Source organism: Sturnus vulgaris, chromosome 9, assembly GCF_052056855.1.
Source record: "Sturnus vulgaris isolate bStuVul1 chromosome 9, bStuVul1.hap1, whole genome shotgun sequence".
Classification (NCBI taxonomy): Eukaryota; Metazoa; Chordata; class Aves; order Passeriformes; family Sturnidae; genus Sturnus; species Sturnus vulgaris.
Window position 1 is genome coordinate 28014337 of NC_142251.1, and position 11414 is coordinate 28025750.

At 58.0% G+C, this 11414-nt stretch overlaps 2 protein-coding genes across 2 annotated transcripts; both read right to left on the reverse strand.

The window, feature by feature from the left end:
* Nucleotides 1–307: 307 nt before the first annotated feature.
* On the reverse strand, nucleotides 308–6884 carry METTL13 (methyltransferase 13, eEF1A N-terminus and K55). Its single transcript, XM_088170266.1, has 8 exons — nucleotides 6703–6884; nucleotides 5208–5955; nucleotides 4363–4562; nucleotides 3633–3828; nucleotides 3269–3412; nucleotides 2920–3129; nucleotides 2477–2608; nucleotides 308–1260 (listed from the first exon to the last, which is right to left on the reverse strand). The coding sequence occupies exons 1-8, from the start codon at nucleotides 6853–6855 to the stop codon at nucleotides 986–988; spliced, it is 2058 nt and encodes a 685-aa protein (XP_088026392.1). The 5' UTR covers nucleotides 6856–6884; the 3' UTR covers nucleotides 308–985.
* Nucleotides 6885–7218: 334 nt separating this feature from the next.
* Nucleotides 7219–10627, reverse strand: ITPA (inosine triphosphatase). The gene is made up of 8 exons (XM_014874804.2): nucleotides 10482–10627; nucleotides 10346–10403; nucleotides 10196–10260; nucleotides 9583–9656; nucleotides 9015–9046; nucleotides 8288–8403; nucleotides 7741–7817; nucleotides 7219–7503 (listed from the first exon to the last, which is right to left on the reverse strand). Exons 1-8 carry the CDS (start codon nucleotides 10542–10544, stop codon nucleotides 7383–7385), a joined length of 606 nt encoding a protein of 201 aa, XP_014730290.2. The 5' UTR covers nucleotides 10545–10627; the 3' UTR covers nucleotides 7219–7382.
* Nucleotides 10628–11414: the final 787 nt, after the last annotated feature.

An 11414-nucleotide genomic window follows, 5' to 3' on the forward strand; every position in this document is an offset into this window, starting at 1 on the left:
TTTCATCCTGCAGGAAGGCTGACCTGCAGCAGCTGGCTGAGTGGGTTGGTGTGGCCAGGAGCCTGAGCCCAGAGCTGGGTCCCTGCTTGCCCTGGGGCAGAAAGGCTCTGAGCTCAGGGGTTTCAGTTCAATGGAGAGGTTCAGAAGAGGGGAAACATTGTGGGATGCAGTTTGGGGAGGATGAGTGGAGAAGGGGCAGTGAGTTCAAGGAGCAGCTGCCTGCTGCCAGGACACGCCTTTGAAGCACAGAGGTGACTATATTTTTTCCATGGGTGTGGGTGCTTCAGAAATAAGCCTTAGCAAAGCATTACAAAGGGCCTCAGAGCACCCCTGAGCACTTTTATTCTCACAGCTCGAAGCCCATCCACACACATCCACAAGCAGGCCTGGAGCAGGACTGGGGCTGCTGGATGCTGGAGAGGCACCATCAGAACAAAAAGAGCTGTGCTGAAGGGAAGAGAGAGCCAGAGGGACGGGAGAGAGGGAAGGAGAGTCGCAGGGATGTTCTTCCCAAAGTGGGAAAGCAACGAGGACAGACCCAAACCCACAGTCCTGCCCGTCCCACAGCACCTTCCTCACCTCACCCCACCTGCAGGAACCACCTTCCCGGGCCTCTCCCACCTCTCCAGCACACCCAGGCCAGCACTGGGAGCACCCTGGTGTGGGTGGAGCAGCAGAAGAGCCCCATGACCGGCTGCATGTCTGCCAGGGCCCAGGAGCTGTTCTCAGAGGATGTGCACGGCCTGCAGCATGTCTGCCAGGGCCCAGGAGCTGTTCTCAGAGGATGTGCATGGCCTGCAGCATGTCTGCCAGGGCCCAGGAGCTGTTCTCAGAGGATGTGCACGGCCTGCAGCATGTCTGCCAGGGCCCAGGAGCTGTTCTCAGAGGATGTGCACAGCCTGCAGCATGTCTGCCAGGGCCCAGGAGCTGTTCTCAGAGGATGTGCACGGCCTGCAGCATGTCTGCCAGGGCCCAGGAGCTGTTCTCAGAGGATGTGCACAGCCTGCAGCATGTCTGCCAGGGCCCAGGAGCTGTCCCAGGGCCGGCCCGGCTGCCGCAGGGCCTCCTCCAGCGCCCGGGCCCGCGCCCCCAGCTCAGCGGGGCCGTGCCGGCCTGCAGGGCCCGCCTGGCACCACAGGATCTCGTTGACCTCCCCCTGGATGCTGCGGGCGTAGAGCAGCGGGAAGATGTCCCTGAGGGCGGCCAGCACGGATTCCTTCAGCCCCGCGTCGCGGCACACCAGGTTCAGCACGAAGACTCCTGCAAGAGGGAGGGGAGTTAGGAGCAGCCTGGGTACCCTACCCTGCTGAAATTGGTGCCTGTTCTGCTTGGGTGTGCAGATTTTAGTTTTATATTAAGGGTTACTAGGATCTTTTTGCAACTGGTGAAGATAAAACAGCTATTCCAGCTCGGGACTCGAAGACAAGCTCTTCAAACTTCAGGCCCTGAGCATAAACAACGTGAAAAGAAGAGGGCAGGCAAGCAAGCAAGCAAGGAGGATGAAACTTCATGATTTGAAGCTATTAACTGGACAGTTGACTTCTGTATGCAAATAGACTAAAACCTATAAAAATGTGAGATCTCGTGACCAAACCCTCTTGTGCTTCCATCTTGGAGCCATCCAGGCAGGTCCACGACTGTGGCACTGGTATTGCCAGGGTGTGGCCTTTGAAGGCCCCTCAATAAATATCCATTTTATTCCTCTTAACTCTGTCTAGCCTCTGTTCCAGCTCCTCTAGGCATCACTGCCACCCTGGTGAAAACATCTCCCCAGTGCCCCCGGCCACATGGTTCATGGGTGGCCAGAAAATCTGTTCTCAGGTACTGCCTACACCTTCTGCTTCCAGAAAATTCTGCTGGCCCCCCCGGGAGGTCTCAGCCTGCCTGAGCCAGCAGTGTTGCAGGCCATCCTCTCCATCCTGCTGTCATAGTGTGCAGCAATGGATTTGAACAGCTTAGGCCACAGTGCTCCAGCCAAACCATCCTTAGTTATTCTCATCAAATACTCTGGAATTAGTCAAGGTTACTGAAACATAAATTGTGCTAAATTGGGAAAGAAGAGGCTGAAAAACAGAATACCAAGACTGTAAGAATTAGATAAAGAAGGGTGGTGAAGCACTGGATTGTAACCAATCATTTCCTGAAAGGTGCATGCAGAGCTCGTGGACAAGACAGAGGCACCAATCAAGTAATGGGTGATTGCATGGACAGTAGTTTTAGAATGTGTAAGTAGAGCATAACGTGAACAGTGAAGTGGCTTCTGCACAATCACATCGGTTAGTTGTTCAGAAGTCCTGAGTTTCTGCAACAGTGCCTACTAAAAAACACCCAGATGCAGGACCCACCAGGAAAAGGGGATGCCAGGCAGCAACCCTGGCTGTGGCCACTATTCTCCAGGCTGAGAAATGGTGACACAGCCCCAGCTCCACAGACAACCAGCCTGGCTATGGGGACATGGCCAGATCTCCCCTCCTACCTTCTGGCTTGAGGATGGTTTTAACTTTCTGCAGAAAGGGCTTTTCCACAAAGGCTGGGGGCGGGCAGCTCATCCCCACCGTGAGGTCTTTGCTGTCCACATCAAACATGATGGCATCATACTGGGCTGGTGCTGCAGGACAAAGCACAGACAGCTGTTATCCTATGGGACAGAGGTGAGCTACACACGTGGGAAAGCCTTTCTGCCATGTTATGGGTGTTTTCTCTGCTGGGGTTTCTCTTTACAAGCCCTAGGTGCTGGGGGAGGCAACAAATCTCAAGGACAGGCTGTGAGCTGCAGGCACCTAGTGAGGCTGGAGATTGTGACACATAGCAGGGAGAGGAAGCAGGTGGTGACAACAGCCCAGGACTTTGCTACCCACCCAGCGTGGCACCCACTGGGCTCAATGGGGCACCTGAAATGCTCCGTGAGATGGTTGGTACCTTCAGCTGCCAGCTTGGCCACGTAGTCCAGGCCATCACAGACGTGCACTTGCATCCTGTCACCCTGGGAGAAACCGAACCAGCGCGTGGCCACTTCCAGCATGGAGGGGTCGATCTCCACCACGGCCACGCGGGCCTGAGAGAAGTAATCGTGGACGAAGAGGGGCAGGCTGCCCCCGCCGAGCCCCACCACCAGCACTGCCAGCTCTCCTGCCAACCCAGAGCACCCAGTGAGCCACCAGCACGCCACAATGCCACTGCTCGTCCCACCCATCGTCCCCAAACCGCTTTGGGAAGGGCACACGGGACACCTGCCCCCAGCACAGCCTCCCACTGCTGGCCTCGTCACCTGGGAGGGCGTCGGGGCCCCCCAGCAGGCAGAGCCCCGCAACCATGGCCTTGTGGTGCTCACAGCACAGGTAGCTCTTGTCGATGGCTCCAGGTGGCTCAGCGGGGGTGGGTTTCTTCTTGTCCTTCCTCCTCTTCTTCTGGCCTGAATCACAGGAGACACCAGCCAGTAAGGCAAGGGGGGAGATGGAGGTGCTTTCTGGAGACCAGACACCCCCAGCCCTGTCCCATCCACAGTGTAAAAACACTCCCAGAGATGCTCTGGGACAAGAGAGACAGGTCCCAGCAGGACTTCTACCCTCTTCCTGTATTGCTCTCACTCTCTGCCACCCCAAAAAACCAGCCTTGGCCCCTGCTCCACGTACCTGGGAGAGGTGTGGGGGCCAAGAGCCGAGCCTCTGACTGCACCACGTTCCTGTTCTGGAGGAAGATGAGGCGGCGGAAGTAGCAGGTGCCATCTCCCCTGACGTCCTCCACCACGAAGTCCCCGCTCAGGGGGCTGCTGCCACGGTGCTGCACTGCCCGCACCCCGATGTCCCCTCCCACGGACAGGAAGGGCACCTGCAGGGAGGACAGGGGCTGCTCTGAAGGAGAAAAGGCTGCAGGAAGAGAGCTTGGCATTCCCACTGTCTTGACTATGGCTACAGAGCCAGGATGAAGCAAACAGTGGGATGCCACAGGAGAGCTGGGAATATGCACTAGATTCACTCAGGGAGCAAACACAGAAAGATTTTCTGAAAGATCTCAGATGTGTGCAGTTGGGGCAGGAAGGAGAAGACAGAAGGAACAGAAGTTAAAGCCAGGATTAAGACAGGATGCTTTCAGGGTTTCTGGATCTCTGCTTTTCTTGGGGATGCATTTTGGAGGGCAAGGACTTTGTACTGAATCCTACCACACAAGCACCTCAAATCCTGCCTCCAAGCACAGGCAGACAGCTGGAGGGAAAACCAAGAGAAGCTGCACCTGAGGCCCATCTCCTGCCCACCACAGCATCCAGCTCACACCTTGCAGCTTGGTCTCTCTTGGAGAAGAGGGTTTCCCTGCTGGCAGAGAGCAAGCCTGGCCCTGTTTTGGGGCTGGGCAGTGGGGGCTCACCTGCTGGCGGGCAGGGAGGCCCGGGGGGGCCAGCTCCATCACCTTCCCCGACAGCTCTGCCTGGATGCCGGCCATGCCCTCGTAGTGCTGCTCCCTGTGCAGGGCCACCGTGAGCAGGCGCACGAAGCCCGCGCTGGCCGCCAGCTGCCTCCGCCCCTCCTCCGTCCCAAAGAGCCACTCGGTTTCTCTGCCCTGTGGGACTGCACAAGGGGCTGCCATCAACCTGCGCCGCTCCTGGCTCTCCAGCCTCCAAGGGAGGAGCCACAGGGAATGAAATGGCAAAAACATTTAAGGGAGGTATGGCTGCTTGGCTAGAGCCGTGCACTGCGACCATCAGGAGAGCTGGGATCTCCCCTGTTTTAGGCAGGCTCATGCAAGAAGCTGGAAAAGCTACATCTCATTAGAAGGGGGTGTCTAACAGGCTCCTGACCTGTCTCCAGGCTGTGCTAAGCCCCAGCTTTGCAGGCATGCAGGAAGGGAATGGTGCTGCTGGCAGAGGCCGACACATCTCTGTGGTGCAGCTCCAGCCCTGCAAGCCAGGTCATCCAGACAGAGCAGCAATGCCTTCCCAGCTGCAATGTGCTAACCTGACTGTCACCAGCATCCAAGCAGGAATCCCCGCCTTGGAGGCAGGGTAGGCAACGAGCCCAACAAGCTCTGTGCCAGATCTCACCAGGCAAGCACATATCCCACTGCCAAGCCTGGACTAAAACATCAACCCAACCCCACACAGGTGAGTTATTTCCCTCTCCAGTCCCAGACGCCACAGGCCCTGAAGGGCTGGCTGTTTTGCAGCTCCTGGCCAGGGCAACCACCTGACAGCAGCCTGGCCAGGCTGTACTCACTGATGAAGATGGCAAAATGATTGTCCCGGGAAGGTTTCACAGAGGGGCTGTCAACCACATGCAGCGTGTAGCGAGGCTTCCCACTCTCCTTGTCACACAGATCCAAGGAAACCTGCTCCCTGCAGGGGGTTTTGCTTATCTGGCTGCAGAGCAGGGCATAATGCTGCCTGTCCTTCACTGCTGCCACCAGCCGCTCGGCGCTCTCCACCCGCATCGGCTTGTCCTGCTCCTCGGGACAGATCTCCAGGATCTGTGCTGCTGAGCCAGGGATCTTCCTGAACTTGGTCATGACATACACAAAGACCGGCAGGACAAACTGCTGCTTGTCCCCACTGCTGGCCACCTGGTGGACACGCACGACCCAGCCTTCCCGGGAGAAGTATTCCACGGCTTTCTTTAGCACGTGGGCTTGAGCCAAGGAGACGCAGAGGTAGCGCCCTCCTACCTGCAGCACCCGGCTGATCTCAGCGAACATCTGGTCCACTTTGGCTAAAGTGGCCTCCTCTTCATCGGTCAGGAGGGCATCCAGCGTGCCTTTGTCCAGGACCACCTGGAAGTGGGCATCAGGGAAGTCCATCTGGAGCATGTCCATCAGCAGGTAGCTCATCTTGGGCCTGGTGCTGGCGCTGCGCTCCCGCATCTGGCGGATGACGGCGTCGCTGATGTCGATGTTGACGATGTCCTCGCACATGCCCATGTCATACATCTGCTCGCTCAGCTCCGAGTTCCCACAGCCCACCACGAGAACCTGGGCAGCAACACGAGAGCAGCGTGATGGTGAGAACACCCTGGAAACAACCCCCTCATTTTAGGAGCAAATACCGACGTGTTTGGAGCCCTCTGTGAAATCTACACCCTCAAGGCCTGCAAACTCACTCTCCACGGCCTAAGATAACGTGTCCACAGAGAAAAGTCCCATAGGCAGAGAAGTGACGCATCTGCTGCATGTTTTTTGAGAGTAACCCCGGTGTTTCAATCCCCGCAGCTCCTCAGAACAGGGCCACCCTGTCCTCTTGCTAAGGCACACTGGGGGCTTCACATTATCTGTGTCAGACCTCGCACAGAGAACCAACTAGATTGGAAAAGCCCTCTGAGAACACGGAATCCAGGCTATGACCAAACACCACCATGCCAACCAGACCACGGCACTGAGTGCCACATCCAGTTTTTCCTTAAACATCTCCAGGGACAATGGCTCCACCACCTCTCTCTAGGCAGTCCGTCCCGATGTCTAAGCGCCCTTTCTCTAAAGAAATTCGTCCTCCGAATGACTACGTTAAACCCTCCCTGGCACAGCTTAAGACTATGTCCTTTCATCCTGTTGCTGGTTGCCTGGGAGAAGAAGCCGATCCCCAGCTGGCTACAGCTTCCGTTCAGGGAGCTGTAGAGAGGAGTAAGGTCACTCCTGAGCCTCCTCCAGGCAAAACAACCTCAGAGCTCGCCGCCCAGGAGGAGCCCGGAGGGGACACAGCGCTGAGTACCAGCCGGGGCTCACCTTATCGCGGGGCCGCACATACTTGTAAAGAACGGGGCAGAGCTCTGGGAAGGCCCCGTACCACTCGAAGGGCCGCTGCCCGCGCTGGCGGAAGAAGCGCTCCCAGTAGCGTGCGGAGCCGAACTCGGCGGGGCTGCGGGGCAGCAGCTCCATGGCCGGGCCGGGCCGGACTGGACCGTGCGGTGCCCCGCTCCCGCCGCCGCCGCCGCGGCCCCACGTGCTCCCCGCGCTGACCGCTTCCGGCTGCGCGGCGCGGCGCGCCCGCTCCCCATTGGCTGGCTCCGCCACGGCAGCCCCCCCATTGGCTGGCTCCTCCCCTGCCGCTCCCCATTGGCCAGCGGGAGCGCGCAGGAGCCCCGGCGCGCCCCCGCCCGGTCCCGGTCCCGTTCCCGTTCCCGGTGCCGGTTCCGGTCCAAAGCCGCCCCCGAATCACAACCGCGCAGCTTTAACAGCCCACACTCGCTGGGCTGGGCGGCACTGCTGAAGCAACAGAAGGAGCGGAGAAGGAGGCAGAAGTGGGTTCAAAAGGAGCAGCTTTAATGACATCCCGCAGCGGAGGGAGTCTCTGCCGGAGCTGTGTGAGACATGCCTTGGTCTCTGGGGGGTTGGACTAGGTGATCTCCAGAGGTCTTTCCCGACCCCAATAACTCTGTGTGGGTGTGAGAGCCCACGGCTCGGCGCTAGCTGGGAGCGGGGTGGGGCTCTGTCGAGTCGCTCTGAAGAAAGAAGGCTGAGAGCTCGCTCAGCGCCCTGTACCGGTGTGAGATGGAGTTCTTCACCGCCTTGGGCATTTCAGCGTAGCTGCAGGGGACAGAAACCACACGTGTCAAAAGCAGAGCCACTACAGCACATCCCCTGAGCACCGAGAGCTCCCCCTCTGCCTCCCTGCTTGGCTCAGTGGGGCTCTGTAGTGACACAAGCCCTGATCCGGGGGTTTCCCATCATCTACCGTGTTCTGATCCAGGAGGACATTTCTCCCTGGACACCCTTGACCAAGGTTAGTTTTACATAAAGAGCTGTAGGTAAAACACCACTTACGTCTGGTTGTAGCCATCCGGCTGAAAGCAGGGATCCCAGCCAAAATCCCGAGGGCCTCTGGGCTCCACTATCATTCCCTGCCACGAGAAAGCACAAAAAAAACCCCTTGAAGACTGCACTTCTTTTGCAGTTTTATTTCAAACACAGACACAGCAGCCATAGCTCACACTGCAGCCACCACAGGCCCTTCCCAGCTCCTCCCCAGGATCTGACCAACATGAGCAGCTCCAAATTCATGCTGCCCTATGCTGTCAGTGCTTAGACATTTCCAAATAACAGAGCTAAGAACCCGAATACAGCCCTGTCAGAGGGAGATGGGGGGCTGAGGAGACTGAGGTCACGTGCAGAGTCCAGGAAGCACCACTGAACAAAGGGCTGCACCCCCAGCACCCACCTCCCACCAGCTGTGCTCTCCCTAAGCCTGTTCCCAGTATTCAGCGACCCAGAGGCCACCAAAATTGTCCTCAGCAGAGCCAGAGCTGCCATGCAACTCTCAGCACAGCCCTCCTCCCTCGGCACATCGCCTTTCCCAGCACACCCCACCTACATGGGTCTGGCCTTTGAAGAGCCTCACTGGCTCCTCCGGGTTGCCGCTGCTGAAGGCGAAGGTGCAGAGTGCGTAGGCAGACTTGTCCTCAAAGCCAGCCAGCAGCTTGTGCAGGCCTGAGGGACACAGAAGGGACCCAGGAGGTGCTGCTGCTCCCTGGGAGAACAGCACACCCACCCAGGCATGGATGGATAGGGGGAGTGTTCCACATGGCATTCCCAACCACCACAGGACGTGACAGAGCTCAGGCACTGGGATGTTCTCAGCAGGATCCCTGCTGTGACTGAAGCCAGAGCCTCAGATCTCATCTCCAAAGCCCTGCTGTGAATTTGGGAGAGTAAGCAACACCAGGGAGGACTAAAGCCCCTGGTGACTGAATGTGATTAATGCTCATGCTAATGAGACCAGCACAGGATTTGCAGTCACACTCTGAGCTGCAGAATCAAGGCACAGCTGGGGAGGGGAGCATTACTGGAGAGGGGTTTGCCCTGAAGCCACAGGGAGCAGGAGGTCTTCCAGGTCACACTGAGGACAAACAAGATGCTCCCACGAGCCCTACCACCAGCCTGCAAAGGCAGGAGTCTGGGAATGCAGGGATGAAACTATTGAGAAAAACAACATCCCAGGAAGGAGGGCCCAGAACCTGTTGGCTCCCCCAGCACGGGCAGGGAGCCACTTCAGGGGCAAAGGAGTGGGTTACACACAGAGCAGTAAATGAGGGCAGTACCTTCTGGCTTGAGTTTCTCCAGGAACCATTTTCTGAAAAGGAAGGAAAGGGGGAAGATCAATTTTTGCTATTAGCTCTCAGAAATACACACATCCTTGTGACACTGTTGCTTACATTTTCATAGGCCTTTGAATCACTCTCAGTGTGCTGTAAGATCACCCATTCTGGACTATTTACCAGGAAAGACAGACTTACCTCTTAAGCTGAAGGGGACACAGTCAAAACAGCAGTGGGGTATTTAATTTACTGCATCCTGGGGTTATCTTCTGGATTAAAGCTGTCCCTACAAGAACCTATGGGGCACTCATGCCAGCGTCCTGCTGAAATGTTTGGTGCCTTTTTTGGTGCACAGAGCCTACAACCCAAGTCTGTCTGTGCATTCCTGCTCCGTGATTTACAGCAGGGCTCAAGGAGTTCAGTCCAGCCCCTGGGGTGCAGGATGAAGAGCAGGGCACAGAGCAGCAATCACCTCTCTGACCCCACTAATCCTGGAGTGTGGAGCCCACCCTGCCAGCCTGTGCTTCTAACCCTGGCACATGAAAGGGGAAACAGCTTCCCTCCTACTTACATGTAGGGTCCTGGAAGGCCCCCTAGGGCATTGAAGCACAAGCAGGTGTCTTCTACTATAACAGGTCCCTGAACCTACAGTGACAGCCCAAGAGAAGGAAGACATTAGACCTCCAAACCCATTCCTGTGCTGTATCCCATCCCCATGTTTCCATTTGACCTCAAAGGCGACCACACCCGACAGACATAATTAAACCCAAACTCTCCCCACACAGGCCAGAGAGGCTGAAGAACTGCAGGGAAGGTTTTGTATGGAGGCAAACGAGCAGAGCTGAACAGTCCCTGCCATTCTGGTGGACAAGGAAAGAGAAAGCCTGTATTCCACAGGCATGCCTGTATTTTTCTCCAGTCTCAGCCCTCACTTGGTTCTTTTAAGACACCTATCCCAGAGACGGCTCTGGAATGTTCAGCAGACATAAAACTCTTTGTCCTGCAGCCACCGCGCCTGGACTGAAGGAGCTTCCGTGAACTCCTGATGATGGAGGGACATAGCATCACCCAGAAGAGCCGGGTGATGGGAGAGCAGCGAGGCCAGGTGGGGTTTGGATGCTTCAATGTCCCTGTCTGGGGTCCCTCCGCACCCATCCCGCCGGGAATAGGAAGGAGCGAGTGACCTGCCGGGCGGCTTCGCGGCACTTCTGCACCGAGATCTCGTCCGGCTCCCCCTGGTACTCGGGCACTGCGGACACAGGGATGGAGCGGGGCTGAGCAGGGCCGAACCGGGCCGAGCCGCCGCATCCCGCCAGGCCCTGCCAACAACTCACGGTCAATCTTCTTCGCCACCAGCGTGTACGGAGAGGAGTCCCCGAGGATCTGCGTGACCTGCGCAGAGAGAAGGGGGTGAAAAGGGAGGGAGGGATAGAGGCAAACCCGCTGAGTGCCCGGTCCCGCCGCCCTCACCTCCTCCAGTTTCTTGGCGTTGCCTGTCACGAACACGACGCTCCGCCGCGCCGGCACCGCCATGTTGACCGCGCTCGTGGCCTCGGCACGCCCAGCCGCCAATCAGCGCCCGTGGCACCGCCGCACCCCGCAGCGCTCGGCCAATGGGGAACGCGCCCGCCCCGCAGCGGCCAGCCAATGGGAAGGGCGTCCGCCCGCGCCAGAGAGGCGGGAACTCCTGTTCTCGCGAGAGGCGCGCGGGACGGGTCGTCTTGGCAACGTGTCATGGCAACCTGTCCCCCTCACGGCCCCGGCCCTTGTTTACAGGCCGGCCTTTGGATCCCGCGCTGTTTTTCCTGCACAGAATCAGCTGTAGGTGGGGAATCGGGAAGGGGATTGTGCTCTGCTGCTGTTCACTCTCCGACCAAGGGCGCGTCTCTGCGCCTTCTGCCATCAGGTTTCGGAGCGATCAAGTTCCGCCGCTGTTCCTTTGCTGCTGGTGGTGCCTCTCACAGCCAGAGCTGTCCCTTGGGAACGTCTGTGCCCAGGACAACCCCAGCTCTGAGTGACTTGAACCTACAGCTGATCAATACCCAATTCCAGCACCTCAGGGCAGTGCACTGATGGCTGGGGTTGTGGCAGCTTTCCCTGCCCTGGATCTCGAGTAAATGCAGGCCCATCTGGCGGCTGTAGGAAAATCTCCTCAAGAGTTCTGTGCATGGGGCCGGTGTGGAGCCCTGTAGAAAGAGGTGGGGAGCAGGGCCCTGGGAAGGAACAGCAGCACAGTCCCAGCTCTCCCACCCAAGGCCCTTCGTTACTCCCAGATCCTGTCCAACTCCTGTTTTGCACAGGACTCCTCAGGAGGGACCTCCTCCCCCCCGGGCTGCCCAGCTGCCACAGCCAGGAGGCCTCTCTGACCTGTGCCCCATGCCTGCAGTCCCCCTTCCCTCATGG